Genomic DNA, 19009 nt, shown 5'->3' with positions numbered 1-19009 from the left:
ATTTCATCGACTGTCGTTCATTTTTTCGACAATAGATTAATTATTGAGTTAATGCATATTATAGAATTTTAAAAATCTCATCATAAAATTCAGCATTTTACAAATCTTTACTTGTTCTATTGTACCGCATCAAGTGTTCAGAAATCAATAACAAATAATAAAAACATTTACTGTTTATTCAACGAGCTGTATTCCGTAACATCGTACGATATATTATAGCAAAGCAAATGGACTATTCAATAGGTACCTATAAAATCAATCAGTCCAGAAGTTCCTGACATTAGAACATTCAATCAATCTCTTCGGTTTTATATTATTAGTACGATGTGTCCGTACATCTGTACGGACACATCGTTTTTCTCTTATATGTATAATATACAGGATAATAGTAAATTAGGAACTGCTTGGCTTGAATATTAGGGTGAAATTAATTTCATACAAAATTAACTATATTAAACTGCATAATTACGCAGTATTCAAATGAAAGTAAATAAAATTTGTTTATCCCTATCAATATAATGCGTATTAATTGTATACGTCGTAATGTTTATCGACTAGCTTTGAATATTGTCATCAATAGCTATTTATACTCGAGGGCTTATTTTTGTTCCAAGGTTGAAACAATCTAACGTTTTACATTGTATTGAAAAATCATCGTAGTTTATTGTTTATATTGAAATAAATAACTCAAAATCATTGAGATAATATTAATAGGAGACGACACCGCCTACATCACTTATGTTCCACTAAAAATACCGCTCAACATACGTCACATGACGTATGTTGAGCGGTATTTTTTAATGGTTTTAAAGTGAAACGCATCAAACATGCCTTCGTGTGTGTTACGATATTGCACAAATAATACGGAAAAGTGCAAAGGAATAACTTTCATCGTTAAGTACCTAACTAAATAATAATTTTTAAAACTAAGTTAGAGCAAAAAAATCCAATATAATAATAATAATATTATAATATAATCTAATCATTGATAGTTAATAAACGACTCAAAAAAATGAAATAAATATTGTTTCAACAACACTCTATAGGGAAAATAGGATAGGACAGTAAAGGCAATAAAAAACATATTTCCAACAGACTATTCATTATTTATTCTCAATCAATCAATAAGGATACACCATCGGTGCTTATTTACAACGCGATATAGACTGACTTCCATTGAACGTATTTATTTAGCGACAAAGATGCGTGCTTACACATACATAATACGGATCGCTAATACTAATAGGAAAGCGAACGGACCGAGTCCGTCGGCAGACTTGCAGGGTGAACTTATGACAATTTTATTGCTCATTTACACAGAACACTCGTATTTTCATTTGATTTTGCGACATACATTGTAATATAACAGTAAGAGGCTTTATCTACAAGTCTAAGAGTGTATGATACGCCTAGGGCTCGAGCTCGAGGGCCACGCCCACCTTGTGGCCGCCGGCGTTGAAGTTCTGCCCGTCGATGGCCGCAGACAGTGTGAGGGTTACGCCTGCAACGATAAACTTATATAAGTATACGAAAATTTGCGATAAAACGTTATTACTTCACTTCACATTCGATTTTAAATCACGAAAGATAATTAAAATCGACTCATTACTACATAGTATAAAACAAAGTAGTTTTCTCTGTCCCTATGTATGCTCAAATCTTTAAATCTATGCAACGGATTTTGATGTGGTTTTTTTAATAGATAGAGGAAGGTTTTTCGATATATTTTTTTGGTTTTAGACAAAGCGGGGAAGCCGCAGGCGGAAAGCTAGTGAAATATATAAGAAAATTATTTCTATCAATATTTTTTTGCATAAAAGATTGTTCCATTAATAAATAACTCGTTTATCTCTTATACAATTTATGCTCTTTCACAGTATCTTATCACATCATATTACATAAAACAAACTGAAAATGAGCTTACAAAATACAACTATAGATAAGAACCTATTGTCGAGCCAATTTAATAGGCAACATTTGACGTCTATCAATTTTATCTTCGAAGAGAGGTAACCTGCTTAAAAACATCGATTAAAGTGAATTAATCGATATGGATTTGAAACATTTGTCAATCGAATTTATTAATTTATGATGATTTTTATTCACAAGTAATCAATGCATTCGATTCAAGATGTCAGATTTCGATTTTTAGAGTAACGTCTCTGGTATTTAAAAAGAAAAAAGGTTTATTGACACAAAATTGTAGTGACGTCAGTTCTTCAATTCAGAAATTGTTTATTATGTTTAGAATGGTTTATCAGTAAAATGAAATCTTAAAATTACTTGTATTGGTCATTATTATTATAAATATGTAGTCGTAATTGAAAAAAGTTCAGCAAATGTGCAGTTCTAACAAAACGAAATATCATGTTATTCTATGTCGTCGTTACTAGGTTACGTTCTTGAATTTTGTTGAACTGTCAAATGTTGCCTATTAAAATGGCTCTACTATAATAAGCCTAAAATCAAATACCTGATATTTATAGGTTGGTGAATTAAAGATTTTTGTATTAGCCACAATTATCATAGTTGAAGTCTTGATGGAGTATTCTGTATTACTATTTTGTACATACAAAACATTTACTTCGAAATCATCAAAAAAATATTGGCATCGTCAATTATTGCAATTTATTAATAACATAGTAAGACATATTACAGGAAATCATAATATTATAATTAATCTATAAAAAAGGTGTTTATTATATGACTTAAATCACCTTTAAACAGATAATTTAAGGCCTAATATTATCACCATTTTCAACTTCCCATTCCCATCCATTATTTTCAAGTGCCTTATGTCAAGTATTATATAATATAGATAAAAAGATGATGTATGAAATATCACGCGATATCTCGAATGTTAAATCACGTAAAGTTTTATTTACATATGAATTATTAAATTGTTTTACGTATTTACATTTTTAATTTTTCGTAAAAAAGATTTAATATGTTTTTATTTATAACTAGCTTTCAGCCCGCGGCTTCGCCCGCTTTTTCTAAAACATAATAAATTGTTAAAACCTTTGTTTTATACTATGTAGTGATATGTATATAAAAAGTTTGAACTGAAACTTCTTTAGGCGCGTTGAGAGTAAAATTTCAAGGTCGCGTCGTGGTAATATACATCATATTATGGAGTAAGGCAACGATTTTGGTATCTTTGAATTTTGCCAAAGAAGTTTCACTTCTGACACATGTGCTCGAAACACATGCTCTTCTATTTAAACAATAACTATACAGTCTCTATTAAATAAAATAAATAAATAAATAAAGCTTTATTTGATCCATAAGATACAGTAGTAGTTACAATTACAATTTAAGTACAATGTTAGAACAGTTTAGATACTAATCAAGATAATACAATTTAATAAAGTTAATTTAAGTACTAGGTAAGTTTCTATATGGACCCCGTACGGGTAAAAGCCTCCCCCAAAGAATGCCACTTGTCCCTGTCTTGGGCTAAGTTCAGCCAATTTCCGCCAGCGACTGCTACTATTTCGTCAGCCCATCTGGCCCTTGGTCGACCCCTTGTCCTGGTGCCTCTTGGCCCCGACCATTTCACTGACCTGAGTGTCCATCTTACGTCTTTGTAACGAGCCAAGTGACCCGCCCACTTCCATTTTCCCTTCAGTGCAAAACCTAAGGCATCACATACTTTTGTTTTTTTCCGAATGTCGGTGTTCCTTATTCTATCTTTAAGTTTGACGCCTAGGCAGCTTCTTTCCATTCTTCTTTGGGAAGTCTGGATTTTATATCTAGTTTTGTGGTCGAAGGTCCATGTTGGGCACCCATAAGTGAGGCAGGGCAGTAGTGCTGTGTCCATGACTATTTTTTTAGTTGCTAGCGGAAGTTGTGATTTCAGAATCTCTTTAAAGCTCCAGAACTTGCTCCACGTAATCGCCACTCTTCGGTTTACTTCTTCAAAGTTTCTTTCCTTATTAAAAGAAATCTGTTTGCCTAGGTAGATATATTTATTTACGTACTCGAGAGGGGAATCTAGTAAGATGGGCGTAACAGTGTGGTTAGTCATTATTTTTGTTTTATCGAGATTAATTTCCAATCCAATATTTTTGCTAGCCTGGTTAAGTTCATTGATCATCTTACTTAGGTGGTGAGGGTTTTCCGCAAACAATATTATATCATCGGCAAATCTGAGATGACTAAGCATGTTTCCATTCATATTAATGCCTCGATTGGACCACGGTAATTTTTCTAATACGTGTTGTAAGACGGCTATGAATAATTTAGGCGAAATTGGGTCCCCTTGACGGACTCCTCTCTTTACCTTGAATGATTCGCCTACTCTATCTAGCTTGACTCTACTTGTACTGTTATTGTAAATTTGTTTTAGTATATTAATATATTTTTCATTTATTTTTAGTGATTTCAGTGATTCCCAGATGCTTTCGTGTGAAATTGTGTCAAAAGCTTTTTTGTAGTCTACGAAGGCTAGATACAAGGGCTTATTAAATTCTGAGAATTTCTCAATCACCTGGTCCACTACTTGGATATGGTCCAATGTGCTGAAACCACTTCTGAACCCAGCTTGTTCGATCGGTTGATGTGAGTCGATAACAGGGCCTATTCTTTCGAGCAAACAGGAAGCGAAAAGTTTGTAAAAGCTAGACATGAGGCTTATAGGACGATAGTTTCCTAAGTCTGCTGGATCGCCTTTTTTGTACAGTAGTGTAATTTCAGATTCCAACCATTGGTGCGGTACAGCTTCATCATCGAGTATTTTATTCCATAGGATAGTCAGTCAGACAGTCTCTATTACATATCCAATAAAGGCAATCAGTGTCATGTTTCAGTTCATACTATTCGTAAATTGTGTACCGAGGTGTGGTTTAAATAGGAAGCTATAACTAGTATATACTAGTTTTACTAAACCGCCTAATCTCAATGTATATGGAAGTCATATAAAGAATCACTTAGTTATAATCCTCACATGGCCATGGGCTTAACCTGGATGATTTATGATGCTTATAAGTAGAAAAAATCATATTAGTGTTGTCGATAGATCACTTTACCTACTGTTAATTTTACTATTGTTTTAAAAATCACTACATAATATTATGAACCAAAGTCGCTTTCCACCGACTGTGTGTCTGTATACATAGATCTTTAAAATTACACAATTAGTTACACATTAGTGTTAAGGAGTATTTCTACATTACTTTTAAGGAAGTGCAGATTCTCCTGACACAAACTAGTCTTAAACCTATTGTAAAACAAGAAATAAATAAATCATTTTAATTTAAATATACTAAGGTTGTCTGGAAGAAATCGCTCTAAAGCGATAAGACCGCCATTTGTACTTAGTTTAAGCTATATTTAAGTGTCTGTATTTCTTTTTTATTATTCTCTTTAAGTGCAATAAAAAAAAATAAGTGCTATCCACATACCTGGGCGCAACTTCTGCTGGTATCCGAGACCAATCAGTGACTTATTATTGATCTTAGCATGTAGGGAAGCATCTTGGTCAAGCGCGAACTTGGCACCAACTCCGAACAGTGTGTCCGAGGAACCGGCTTGCCACTTCATGCTGACACCACAGTCCAGTTTGTCTGACACCTTCTGGTAGATGGAACCGCCGAAGTCTTTGCCGTTGTCGCTGTAATATAGGGCGTGTGAGAAATTGGAAGTTTGGTCTCTAAATGGCAACTTTTAACAGAAAAATTGTTTGTTTGTAAAGTAGGTCTACGATCGAGATGTTTACGTGATAACGTCTTATTGGTGGCAGCGCTCGAGATGAGACGGGAGATCGGTCCGTCTCTCTCTCGTTATACCTGCGATCGCGCTCGTGAGGTTTTGGTGTGACACAAGTTTCTGAACATGTCACCCGACTAAAACGATTTTAAAAACGTTATCACGTTAAAAAAGGCAATTTGAAGTATATAGTCACTTAAAATTCTTTATAATGCTTTGAAAAAATTATCGAGTGTCTAAAAACTAGTTACAAAGAAGCAAAGAGCTAAGACAGATTAAAAATGTTTTTCAAAGTATACTTTGTAAGGATATGTTATGTAATACATTAAATTTAAATTGACATGAACATGAAACAAGCATTTTACTCAAGTAATCTGTGTAAGTATATTTTAAAGTGAAACTTTTATTACATCGTCTCAAACTTTTTGGTCTGTGTAGCGCATGTCGCGTGACGGTCGAACCGTACGATAATTATCGTACAAATACGATAATTTTGTGCCTAAGTTTCACTTTTACCGTGGTTTCATAAAACCACACAACATTTTTTATTTAACAAGCTTCATTTATTCAATAACTTACACGTTAGTGTGCAGAGCAAAGTCGTTGGACTGATATCCGAAGGCAAAGTTGTTCTTGGAGAACTTGGCCTTCTGCGTGTCGAACTGTGTGTTGGCACCCGCGAGCCAGCCCTGGTACTTGAGGACCGCGGCTACGTCCACGATGGGACCCGCCAGGTCCAGGTCCACGTTGGTGTTGAGCGCTACTGTGTCGTTCGCGAACGACGACTTCAGCTTGCCGGTTTTGCTTCTGCGGGAGGGAGTTTTGATTATAATTTTGTTGGTTTATTTTATTGTGGATTTAGGGAAATTTTTATTTATGTCATAATGTATGAATTTTTATGTAGAAGTAAGTACCAGTATTTCTATGTAAATTAAAATTTTCGAATACTAAAAGAATGAAGAAAACCATTATCTACATTATTTTAAAATATTTGTTATCATTGTGAGCAATTTGCATATTAAGCCATTAAAACTAAACAAATTTAAAATTAACAATTCTTAAATTCATTATTAAAATGTGTTTTCAAGGTTACACATTGTGTTAAGGATTACATCATCCTCAAAAAAAAACTTACGAAAATTTGTTATTTAACATTTAATATATACCTACATAACAGTATGAAATATTTTTTTTATTACATATATTATTTACCCGGTTTGTGGGGCGAATGTTCCCTCAAGGGTGATCTTAAGACCCTGAGCGATCTTGTCTTGAATAGTGATATCGGTGGCGAGTGTGTTGTCTGTGTTCCATTTCTCTGTGAACGTAAGGCCGTAGTCCTTTACGGCGTATTTTGAGGAAAGGCTACCGAACACCTGCAAATAATTGAATATTATATAACCAGTTAGTAAAACTTGAAGAAATTCACTTTCATTGTTCTTGGTGATATTTAATGAAATATTGTAATAGTAAAAAATATTGATCATTGAGATAGAAAATTGCATAAGTTGTGAAATATCTGCAATAGCGTAGATAAATTGGCATTCTTAGGCATATATCTGACTGTGTTATAAAATGAATAATCTTATCTCTATAACAAACAATTTACAATACTACTCTGTGTATGAAACTTACAATTTTGTCACAAAAGACACTTTTATGCTTTAATAGTGCAGAATTAATTTTCATTCAACTGTTACAAAAATATATACAAATCCTACTATGATTTCTGCAAATGAGTTAATGACTACGAAATATTGTAAGAGAAAAATTACGTTCACTGAATTAAAATAATTTCAAATACATATTATGTCAATAATAATTGTGTAACCTTGATTTTCTTTCACCTATTTTCATATAACAATCCTGTGTTCATGTTACCTATAAATTTTTATTGATGTAAATTTCTTTTAATTAAATTAAATATTACAATATAAATACAGACCTTTCCGCTTTCCTGGTTGGAGACGATGCCACTGCTGAATTCAACTCCTGCCTCGCTCTTGGTCTTAAGGTCAAGTTTGAACACACCAAAGTGGTATCCCTTGCCGAAGACATCATTGGCCTTCTTGCCGAGATCTGCGTAGTATGGGGGAGACATTCTCTGCAAGAAAATATAAATAATTTATATTAAGCACAACTAAAAAGGTGGCACTAATAACATGCACACTTCTTTAAAGAGTTCCTATCACAGTAACATTAGGTAAATGAAAATGATACAGACATTTCAATGAAAGCAATAGTGCAAACAATAGGTACTATAGATAATAGTGTACTAATTATAATAAGACATCATATAATCTGGCATTGGACTCTAAATCAAAGCCAGACGAGTCGCAATGAATTTGCACATCCCATTAACCAGCCGCATTCACATCAGGTGTTACATAACTTGCGAATTTGCGATCCGCAACATTACACCATATCCTGACTACTACTATCGATCCTACAAAAAGTAAAGTGGAACAAATCGATATTACACTTTGGCTATAAGTCTGACCTTTCGCCTAGACACTAAAATAGTCCCTGTCTTATGTATCAATTCAAATGTTACTGATACAGACGATTCTATGTTAAAAAGTAAAGCTGTGTGAAAAAATGAAAAAAAAATCAAGAAGATGACTTAATGCAGGGACGAATTAATACACTTTTCTAATAAAAATCCATTAGGTTTATATAAAAATAACTAAAAAACACGTGTATGACGTAGATTCTCCCCGGCTATTACGTGTATCCCATATAATATTGCAATGCAAGTACATTACTGAAATTATTATAAATATCAAATATCTTTACGTATATACTCACTATATTAAATTAATTCACAGATTGAAACTAGTTAGGCAGAATTCAAAGAATTCTTTGCAATAACTTCACCTCCAACACCGCACCACAAGACAATTCTGGTTTCCGAAAACGGAGCAAAGAGGGCGTGACAGTGCCGGAATTGGCGTTATTGATATGATCACGTGTAGTTTTTTTATGTCAAATACGATCCATTTGGGAGCAAAAATAGTTTTTGGGACAATGTAATAAAATATAAACTTTAAAAAATAAATATACATTTTTATATTAGTAAATATCATAGTTTTACAAGGATTTAATAATAAAAAGAATTCTTATTGACTAGTTCTCGATGCGGCATAACGGGATTATAGGGTCATTACCCTTTCAAAAACTCGAGATTAACTTATAATTAAATCATTTTAATTTTGAAAAGTCTCACTCACTTGGTTTTATTAATAACAATCATACTCGCCTCACGTATTTAAAAAGTTTGTTTGTAATAGCCAAATATATAATGTACGACTCTTTGAGAACCGCGAAATTCAAATTTTTAAACTACATCTACGAATGAAGTGAGTTCGTAGAGCGCGGTATAATAATAATAATTAATGATCATAATATCATCGTATTGAATGAATGAATGTCGTCTTGGTAATACAGATAAATTAATTTAATTTAGTATAATAAATACTCACTGAGCAACATATTTTATTGTCTCCATTCAGATGATTTTTTTCATTATTTTCGTCTTCGTCGTCTTCTCGAGTGCAATCGACTTTTCTACCCCATTCGTCCTTGCAAACGTCCATTTGTCCCATTGACCCATCCTTTAAATTATAGCATTATAAATATAAAAAAAATTAAATACATAAGTATATTATAAATATTGTTAGAAAAGATAAAAAATAACGGTAAAATTTTCTTACCGGACGCAAACATGGGACTGTTTCTTTCGTAATAGCAGCATTAACGGTTGGAAAATTAAATAAATTTGATATGTAATTAAAACTGTTACCACTAAGAGCGACAAAATGCTCAAAAATTGTCATAATTTAAGAAATAAAATAAATAATATAAAATGGTTTGATTCAAATATCACGTCACGGGAGGTCTGAACCACGTAGAATTTTGAGTGGGTATAATAAAATCAATTAGGCCTAATGTTTGTACTTACATCATTGTTTATCCCATGACTCTATCGGTCCAAAAATATTTAACCATGAATATCCAGTGTGATTGATAAATTTGAATAATCCTTATCAGAAAGTACAATGCACTCGTTGATGGTAATCAGTTAGTTAATTTTCCATCGCTTATCCTAAAAATATGATTTAGGATAAGCGATGGAAAAGCGATTATAAGCTATTATAAGCGGTTATAAGCTTTAGTTTGTATAACTTGTTAGTAAGAACCAACTTAAATAATTATTTTTAACAAAATCTAAACCATCTTAAAATTGTGAGAGCTAGACCAAATTTAGTTAGACCGCACAGGAGGACTTTCAATTTATTATTTGAAAGTCCTCCTAGATAGAAAGAATCATCAAAATCGGTTCACCCAGTCGAAAGTCCTGAAGTAACAAATAAAAAAAACTGTAGAATTGAAAACCTCCTTTATTGTAGTCGATTGATAATAAATTATGTGTAAATTGAAAATAATTAAGTTTTATTTTATCTGAGGGATCGCAATTCTTGACCTTGGACAATATTGCAGTCGCTTGTCAGTTATTTTTGGGACTCTGCTGGCGCATCGCATGATTGTTTAACAAAAGAACAAAAATTAACTGAAAGTGGATGCTATAAATTGTTTCGTATTTATGTACATATTTATATTTTGGTGTTATTTGTACTCGAGCATTCGGTACAATTCTCGAATACGCTGACTGCCGAGTCTTATTTTAGACATTTGAGTGTAAAGTCGCTTCAATCGTCGCTCAGCAAGCACGAAAGATAGGTCGTTGTAATAACTAACAAATTAACAATGACGGAAAATCATTGCGATATTCTCCATAATGATAAATTCGGTCGATATCTTGTTGCAAATAAAGATTTGGATGCCGGCGAATTAATTTTTACCGATATACCTTTCGTTTTCGGACCGAAACAAGGCAAGTAGATATTTAGTATGGTGTTGTAGAGCTGGGTCATCGCACTAAGGAAGTGTAGATCCCAGTACCTATAGGTAGTAAAGTTTAGGTAAAAATGCATGGAATAGTAGAAAAAGATGATACTTCCATTTTTGTCCTATATAAAGCCAGGAAATTCGATACATGGCCTATATATAATTTTGGTAACTTACAGAAAGTGCACTTAACAAAATGCATGATTTTGTGAACAATCTGTAGAATTGATTAAAATACATTACTTAAATTAAGAGTAAAAGAGTAATAATATAAATTACTCCTGCATAATATATAAACCTTGATAAAAATTAAAAACACATGCATAGTGTAAAACGAGGCTTGACTTTTACCGGCTCTAATTCCCTTTTCTTTTTATTTTATGTCGATATATGGATCGACTCTCTCGTGGTCTTTTAATAAAAATTATTTACCTAAAAGTTAGATAGTAAGTAATAAATTACTATAAAGTTAGATATTCAATAAATAAGATGATGAACAATTTTTTGTAATATCCAAGATAAAGCTAGCCACATAGATGTGTTCATGCAAAGAAAAATATGAAGCGAATCTTCAATTTAATTTTTATCTGAAGAACTGATTAATTTATCTGAAAAATTTATGCAGTTTTGAGATTTTTATGAGGTAAAGTAATACATAGTGAAGTAATATTTAATTAGTTTATAAGGATTTATCGAGCCTTTCGTCAATAGTTTTAAAATCTTCCTCTCGTATTATATTTAATTAATTACCTAAAACAAGAATTCATAAAAGAAAATACTTTGTAAGTTTAAAGTCAGTTTTAAAAGAGATTTAATTTTTTAAATGTTACATAAATGGGCTTTTATAAATAATTCTGAATAAAACTGAATACTGATAGCTGCAGCTACCAGCTTATAGGTACCTACGAAGAAAATAACCTTTATGTTAACTATTTTCTACTTCTCCATAGATACGGACGGAGAAAGGCACTAGAACACGTAGAAAATTGAAACATAAAATTTTGTTGTTCTAAGGGTTGATATCTCAGAGATCGTTATTTTATTTTTTGATAAGATATCAAGTAATTGAAATTACGATTTACGTTTGATTACGTATTTGAACTTCAAGGCACGCAACCCTAAATGTATCATGTCAATGGAATATAGTTTGTTATGTTGAAGCCAAGTTGAAGCGTGGAAGATGGTTTTGCTTCTTGAATGCATATTCTATTATTTTAATTTTCCCATATAGACTCGCCGCCTCTATGCCTTGGCTGTTTCTGCCCCGTGGATAACACCATGTGCTCCCGCTGCGGCTGGCCGATATGCAGCGAAGCTTGCGAGAAGGCACCACAGCATAAGATAGAATGCGACGTCTTCTCTGCTGTTAAAGTTAGATTCCAACCTGTAGATGACTGGACTGTGGCCTCGCCGCAACTTGATTGTATTACACCGTTAAGGTTTTAAAAGTTTGAATATAGCTAACATAATTCAATCATGGTTAATTTAAAATAAGCAATTGCAAGAGCTAGGATAAATACATATAACAATCCACTATCCAGATTTGTCAAATGTTTATTAAATGTTAATTTTTAATTGGGTATACTTAGTTAAGTTCAGATATCAATAAATCATTGAAAGAATTCTAAGTATGTAGGTAGGTACCTATCCCATTATTGACTTCAAAAACGCTCTACAAATGTAGAGCGTTTATCGCACATAACCTACAGCAGTTATCGGGTTTTAACATAACATTATGTATTGTTAAATCGTTTAGGATGCTTATAGCAAAAGAACAAGACCCAGACCGCTGGCAACGCGAGCTCCAAGTTATGGAGACTCACACTAAAGAACGGAAGAACAGACCTACTTGGGAAGCTGAACAGACCAATGTCGTCAATTTCCTGCTAAACCATTGCAAACTTGGAGCAAGATTTAGTAGTGAATTAGTTGAAAAAGTTTGCGGTATATTAGCGGTAAGAAAAATTAAAGAAAAGTTCAAAGTAATCTGTAACAGAGACTATCCATAGTCTCTTATGCATGAAGTAACTCACCTACATACTCCAACTGCCGTAGCTATAAATTGCCCATTATTCATCGCATCTCATTTAATTAATTTTATCTAGGTAAATGCTGTAGAAATTCCATCAAGAGGCGGTTTTAGTTCACACGCTGTATATCCATTTCTGGCCATCACTGCCCACAGCTGCGTTCCTAATATTGTGCATACGATATTATATGATGATTATCGGTATGTATTAGCCGGATTTTCATGTACTAAACTAAGTTTCACAGACGTCTAATATATCCAATTAAAAATGACTCTTTATTCTTATTTATTTTAGAGTACAAGTTCGTGCAGCTGTACCTATCAAAGCAGGGGATATTTTATACCTAAGTTACACACACGCGTTGGCTCCGACGATCACCAGACGGGAATATCTCCTCGAGTCCAAGTTCTTTAACTGTGAATGTCAGAGATGTGCAGATCCAACTGAACTTGGGACTCATCTGAGCACGTTGAAATGCAGCAAATGTGATAATGGCGTTATAATGTCTAATAATTCGTTAGGTACGTAACGAATCGTATCAATGGATTTGACGCATTTGGTGCACTTCTCAACTTGTACACCATGCTCAAATGGTGAACTTAGCAACTGGTTCACTTCTCAAATGGGTTGGGTGTTAATGAGTAGAATATTTCATACTTACACTTCTATATTTCAAAACATTCTCAATTTATACCTATTACTTAAACATATAGCTATAGTATTATTTATGTAAGAATGTATCTTGTGTGTAAAGCTATATTATATAAGCTCTTATAAAATGAAAAGCTTTTGTTATCCCTTTTATAATTCTCTCGTGTGATACTTTGTAGACAATGATGCTGAATGGAATTGCACGGATAAGAAATGCGGTTTCAAAACGAGTGGTGCTGCCATGCGCAAGATGTTAGCAGTTATTCAAGAAGAAGTTGATCTACTCGACTCCTTAGAACCGGGCCCACAGGCTATCGAACAAAGGGAAGCATTTATAAATAAGGTGAATAAACTAATTGTTATAGGTATAACTTTAGGGTGATAGAGAAAAAATTTCGCAAACAATATTCTGAATTTATGAAAGTTGCAAAGTATTCCAACAGGCATAGTACATACTATAGGTATACGTATTCATTATAGAGACTATTGTTTGTTTTATTTCTGTATAAAATAAACCAAAATTAGAAATCAAATTTAAATTTAACGGTTTCAATTTCAGTACAAGTCGGTGTTCCACCCACGTCATTCAGTGTTGCTATCTGTAAAGTACACATTAGCGGAGTTATACGGGCGGGTAGAAGGCTACACCATTGACGAGTTGCCAGATTTGATGCTCGAACGAAAAGTGGAAATGTGTCGGCTGGTCCTGAAAACTCTCGACATCATTTTACCTGGAGAAAGTCGTATGAGAGGTAATTTACCTAATGTTTGTGACATAAAAAAAGCTTTAATGTGCGAATTTTCGTTAAAGTCGAGTGTCCGTTCTCCTCTACCAACTAAACGGTTAACATGTTTAAGGTGTGATTTACAAACATTTTGAAACAATCCATTGAAATAGAAATGTCGATAGATGGCGCTAAGTGTCAGTTCTATCTGTGACTCTATCCCACTCGCACTTAGCTGTTATAAAAAACTACAATAACTAAGATAAATCAAAACAACGCGTTATCATGTTTGTTTATTTAGCGCCCCCTGTCACTCCCGGCTCACGCTCAACTGGATTAATTATTATTAACAACTTTTCTGTGTTAAAAATTACAGGTATGATGTTATACGAACTGCACGCCCCGCTCATGTACTTAGCAAGGAACGAGTTCAGTGCTGGGATCATAGCGCAAGAACAACTCAAAGAAAAGTTACAAGAGCCATTGCAATATTTGGCTGAAGCTGCGAGAATTCTACAAAGAGAGGATCCGCAAAGCCCGGAAGGAATTATTGGGAATATAGCGTATCAATCAATGGAACAGTTAAAACTTAGCTTAGATACCTTGTAACAGAGGAATTTACATGGAAAATTAGCTTATATTGAGAAAATAGTTAAAACTAAGGTTTACTCACAAACACTCTTTGATCATTATTTGCAAATCAAACTTAAAACTGACCTCAAATGTGTTTGTAAAATTGTAGTCAATGAAAGGAACAAAGATTAAAGCAAAATCAATACATATATGTAAATGAATTGAACCTTATTACCATGCATTAAAGTTGAATTTACAAAGTACATTGGTGCTGACGATTTTATAGCTAATTGTGTATCTATCTAGTTGTTTGTTGAATGAGAAGTTTAGATTAAAATGCTTAAATGCTTGGTCCTTAATAGTTAATACTTTAGTCATTAAATAATAGTTAATTAATACTGAACATTATGCATGTGTCTTAAAATGTAATTTTGTGTAGCAATATGAAATGTGATAGTTCTTTTTATAGAATAAAACAATTTGATTCCAATATTTGTGTTTATTATTTAATATACATACAACAAAATATTATGTACACATAAAATAAAACTAAAACTTAACTTTCTTAGGCTTTTTGGAAGGTTCTGTAGAAACTGTAGATTTTACAGACTGTCCTATGTCCTCAATATTGTCTGATGTATCTAAAGTGGACAGTTTTATTGAAGTACTTTCCTTTTGCTCTGACACCTAAAATATTAAAAAAAATATTAGATACATTTTTTCTATTCTTAAAAAATTCGCATACTTACTTAAAGCATTTGAATGATATAAAATAAAAAATATCAAATATAAGATAAGATTCAAGGGTAAACTTTACTTTTAGAACAAATATAAATTACACAGAGTGGGTTTTAAATCTTTCGAAAATTTTATATTTTAAATAAAAAAAGCATCAGCAAGCCACAATTAGGATGTTTCATGTATTATAATGGATAAATATAAAAAGCTTGCTCAATCATAATATAAACTATCACTTTACATTCAAAATACAGGACATAATATTATGTTCCAAACTAAAAAAATAACTTACCGTTGGACAATCCTTCCTCAAATGTGTGACATCACCACAGAGCTTACAGCTTCCCCCGTTTGGATAGAGACCCTTGGGGTTGTCTGGACATTGCCTTGCTAAGTGACCCTGGAAAATTGTAAGATAAACATTAATTAATATAATAAGTAGTAAATTATTTTTTTTTCAAACTTTGAACCAGAATATTACATTAATAGACAGTATACTGTCTTAATTTTCCTAAAACAATATTCTTCCATTGTATTTATACAATAACACAAATAATGTGTATTTGAAACAAGCATTTGCATGAAAACTACAAATTAGAAAATGAATTAGGAAACTTACAGGTTCTCTACAAATGAAGCAAGTGGCGAATCTGAATTCCTTATCCCTCTGCACTTTACATTCATTTTGCCTGTGTTCAGTTGAACCGCATTTGAAGCAAACCCCATCAGCTGAGTCCACTCCTGGTATATTTGACCTAAGATCTGGACAGTCTGACAGATTATGTCCTCCTTTCCGACAGTTATAGCATACATCTCTTTTCAATCTTGCTAATGCTTTCTCAGCCCGTCTTCTCTCCAATTTCATAGTCCTTTGAACTTCACTTTTAGGTATGCCTTTTTTAATCATGCTATTCTTTAATTCTTGCAGCCTGTCTGCATCTCTCTTCATGATTGGAAAACCATCAAATCTAACTAGCTCAATGTCTTTGCCGTTAATTATAAGTTTGAAACTACGTTCAGTTATCTCTTTTCTTCTTACAGGCCCATCTCCCATTTTTTTCTTCTTCTTTGCTTGCATATGCTGCTGTTGATGATTGTTCTGAGTTTGATTTTGATTTGATTTGTCCTCTACAGTATTGTTTTCTGTGGCACCAAAATGCTTTTTATTTTTATTTTTCTTATTTTTACCTACTTGCTCTGGTTGGGGAATATCAGAATGATTAGGCTTTTTGTTATATTTATCGTTTGGCTCACTTGTATCATTGTTATTTGACGATTTTTGACCATCAGTACCATTAATTAAACTTTGTGAGGTGTCTGCATTTTCTACATTGTCTGTGTTATTTTGTCCAGTCTTATTCTTTTGTTTATTTTTCTTTTTATTCTTCTTTTTAGAATTATCAGACGAAACTTCTGGGTTCACTGTTTCTGAATCATTAACATTGTTGTTGATTTTCAACTTCTTCTTATTTTCAGGACTAGGTTTACTTTCATTTTGTGTTTTCTTTGTTTCTGGGAAATCACACCATTCAGCCTTCCGTTTTTCAACTCTTCGTTCTTTGAGGAAGTTTTCATAGTTATTTATTCTTTGCTGCTCTGCCTGGAAATTATTGTTTAAACAAATTATTTTTCATCCTAAAAAGAGAGTATGGGGTTTCTTTAGAGAACTGCCGCACGAATTATAGGTTTTTTGTGGGTGGGGGATGGGGGGGAGGAGGGGGGGACCCTCCCACCAAAAGGGGAAAGTTAGGAAACCAATAGTTTTGGAGAAAAATCAATTTTCCTATTCTAACCTCAAAATGTATGGAATTGGTGTAACAAAAATTTTACGATACTTAAATAAAATACAAACAAGTTGTGAAAACCTACGTAGTTTTTTTTATTTGAGTGGGAATCGCCCTAAAGTCGCTTCTGGCACTCGCCGGCCGCTGCCGCGGCACGCTCGCTTCGCTCGCTCGGCTCGTGCGGCGGTTCAAATGTTAACCTAATACGCTCGTCGCTTCGCTCCTCGCTACCTATTTGAATACTAAAAGTTTAATAGTTTTTTAACCTACGTAGATTTTTTTAAAGCTATTGCATAGCTTCTATCGCGGGCCTTGAGCGCGGGGACCGAATCCAGAAATTGCGTAACGAAAAACCTCACGCTCCCCACTCCGACGGGCACGGAGGTGCGGCTTGAAGGCATGCTATGCAATAGCTTTGCCGCGGCAGTCCCCGAGTGCCACACGTCTTTTTTATTTGAGTGGGAATCGCCCTTTAGTCGCTTCTGGCACTCGCCGGCCGCTGCCGCGGCACGCTCGCTTCGCTCGCTCGGCTCGTGCGGCAGTTCAAGAGTAAACCTAACACGCTCGTCGCTTCGCTGCTCGCTACCTATTTGGATATTAAAAATAAAAGTTTAATAGTTTTTTAACCTACCTACGTAGATTTTTTTTTGTTTGAGTAGGAATCGCCCTAAAATAGCTTTTGGCACTCGCCGGCCGCAGCGTAAAGTCACAGTACAGTGAAATAGAACGTCTTGGTCCGCTTTTTTGCACAACAAAACGGATAAATGCACTTTTTTCGCACAAAAAATTATTAACTTTAAAAATTAATAACTAAAAAACTACAAGTTTCCTAACGATAATATTTTGGAATTACAATCTTACATTACCTAGCTAACTAAAAATATAAATATTTCCAACAAATTCGTGCGGCAGTTAACTAAAGCCAACCCGATAAGTTAAAATAAAAAAGTTTAAGATTACTATTTGATATTACCTCTTCACGCTTTTTTGATTCTTCGCTTTCTTTTTTCGCTTTAACCAGCTGTTCTTTCATTACTTCCCATGGTGTACTGTCTTCAGGATCTTTAAGGTTAGAAGCCTTTGAGCCTTTAGCCCGAGCAAACCGCGTCATTATAATAATATAAAATGTAAATTAATTGATTGGTCTACTATATGAGACATCTATTTTCGTCGATATCTACTTAAAATATTATTCTGAATTGGAGTAAATTCATATCAATTTTCATTAACTATGATCTTCGTGCAATCTGAATCTACATGCGTTATTGACATATGTCATAATATAACACACGGTAGAGCACACGGTTGACAATGTCAATGGACATTGACAAACACAGATAACGGAAAATCACAGGAAGATTGACAGTTGAGAGATGTAACATTTTACTCTGTATATTATAATAATAACATTGTTAACATCACTAGCTTTCCGCCTGCGGCTTCGTCCGCTTTGTTTAAGACCCAATAAATACTTTAACTTTTAACCTTCCTCGAGAACCACTCTTTAGCTATTAAAAAAAACTGCATCAAAATCCATTGCGTCGTAGTTTTAAAGATTTATATCTGAGCAGTTTTTCTTTTTGTATTTTTTAATAATTTTTGATGAATATGTACCTATTACCATGGACAAATCCATACTAATATTATAAATGCGAAAGTAACTCTGTCTGTCTGTCTGTTACTCAATCACGCCTTAACTACTGAACCAATTTGCATGAAATTTGGTATAGAGATATTTTGATACCCGAGAAAGGACATAGGATAAGTTTTATCCCGGAAATCCCACGGGAACGGGAACTATGCGGGTTTTTCTTTGACTGCGCGGGCGATGCCGCGGGTGGAAAGCTAGTATATGATATTTATTAATGGGTCCATGCTATTCTTGATGCTA

General features: G+C 33.6%; 3 protein-coding genes across 3 annotated transcripts; 1 reads left to right on the top strand and 2 right to left on the bottom strand.

The window, feature by feature from the left end:
- Positions 1-1085: 1085 nt before the first annotated feature.
- Positions 1086-8651, bottom strand: LOC149901085 (voltage-dependent anion-selective channel-like). Its single transcript, XM_090111516.1, has 6 exons — positions 8518-8651; positions 7655-7813; positions 6922-7085; positions 6289-6516; positions 5406-5614; positions 1086-1501 (listed from the first exon to the last, which is right to left on the bottom strand). Exons 2-6 carry the CDS (start codon positions 7808-7810, stop codon positions 1410-1412), a joined length of 849 nt encoding a protein of 282 aa, XP_089967642.1. The 5' UTR covers positions 7811-7813; positions 8518-8651; the 3' UTR covers positions 1086-1409.
- A 1825-nt stretch (positions 8652-10476) lies between these two features.
- Positions 10477-15082, top strand: SmydA-3 (SET and MYND domain containing, arthropod-specific, member 3). Its single transcript, XM_090111779.1, has 8 exons — positions 10477-10603; positions 11849-12056; positions 12374-12572; positions 12723-12847; positions 12942-13168; positions 13478-13641; positions 13858-14050; positions 14400-15082. The coding sequence occupies exons 1-8, from the start codon at positions 10477-10479 to the stop codon at positions 14630-14632; spliced, it is 1476 nt and encodes a 491-aa protein (XP_089967905.1). The 3' UTR covers positions 14633-15082.
- On the bottom strand, positions 15082-18370 carry LOC149901083 (uncharacterized). Its single transcript, XM_090111778.1, has 4 exons — positions 18092-18370; positions 15954-16934; positions 15627-15734; positions 15082-15283 (listed from the first exon to the last, which is right to left on the bottom strand). Exons 1-4 carry the CDS (start codon positions 18227-18229, stop codon positions 15146-15148), a joined length of 1365 nt encoding a protein of 454 aa, XP_089967904.1. The 5' UTR covers positions 18230-18370; the 3' UTR covers positions 15082-15145.
- Positions 18371-19009: the final 639 nt, after the last annotated feature.

The sequence above is a fragment of the Colias eurytheme genome, chromosome 17 (assembly GCF_061535395.1).
Source record: "Colias eurytheme isolate Ceu_HAF_F1 chromosome 17, ilColEury1 Martin Lab GWU primary, whole genome shotgun sequence".
NCBI lineage: Eukaryota > Metazoa > Arthropoda > Insecta > Lepidoptera > Pieridae > Colias > Colias eurytheme.
The sequence above is the reverse complement of the archived record's forward strand: the minus strand, read 5'-3'. Positions and strand labels throughout refer to the sequence as shown.

Bases quoted from the DNA above. Each gene is read 5' to 3' on its own strand.
- SmydA-3 (XM_090111779.1), top strand. From the start codon at position 10,477: ATGACGGAAAATCATTGCGATATTCTCCATAATGATAAATTCGGTCGA. The intron at 13,642-13,857 runs GTGAATAAACTA...TTTCAATTTCAG, and splicing joins GGGAAGCATTTATAAATAAG to TACAAGTCGGTGTTCCACCC. The intron at 14,051-14,399 runs GTAATTTACCTA...TAAAAATTACAG, and splicing joins TGGAGAAAGTCGTATGAGAG to GTATGATGTTATACGAACTG.
- LOC149901083 (XM_090111778.1), bottom strand. From the start codon at position 18,229: ATGACGCGGTTTGCTCGGGCTAAAGGCTCAAAGGCTTCTAACCTTAAA. The intron at 16,935-18,091 runs GTAATATCAAAT...AATAATTTCCAG, and splicing joins AATCAAAAAAGCGTGAAGAG to GCAGAGCAGCAAAGAATAAA. The intron at 15,735-15,953 runs GTAAGTTTCCTA...ACAATTTTCCAG, and splicing joins GCTTCATTTGTAGAGAACCT to GGTCACTTAGCAAGGCAATG.
- LOC149901085 (XM_090111516.1), bottom strand. From the start codon at position 7,810: ATGTCTCCCCCATACTACGCAGATCTCGGCAAGAAGGCCAATGATGTC. The intron at 5,615-6,288 runs GTAAGTTATTGA...CCTATATTACAG, and splicing joins TTTGCTCTGCACACTAACGT to CGACAACGGCAAAGACTTCG. The intron at 1,502-5,405 runs GTATGTGGATAG...TTATCGTTGCAG, and splicing joins CCAGCAGAAGTTGCGCCCAG to GCGTAACCCTCACACTGTCT.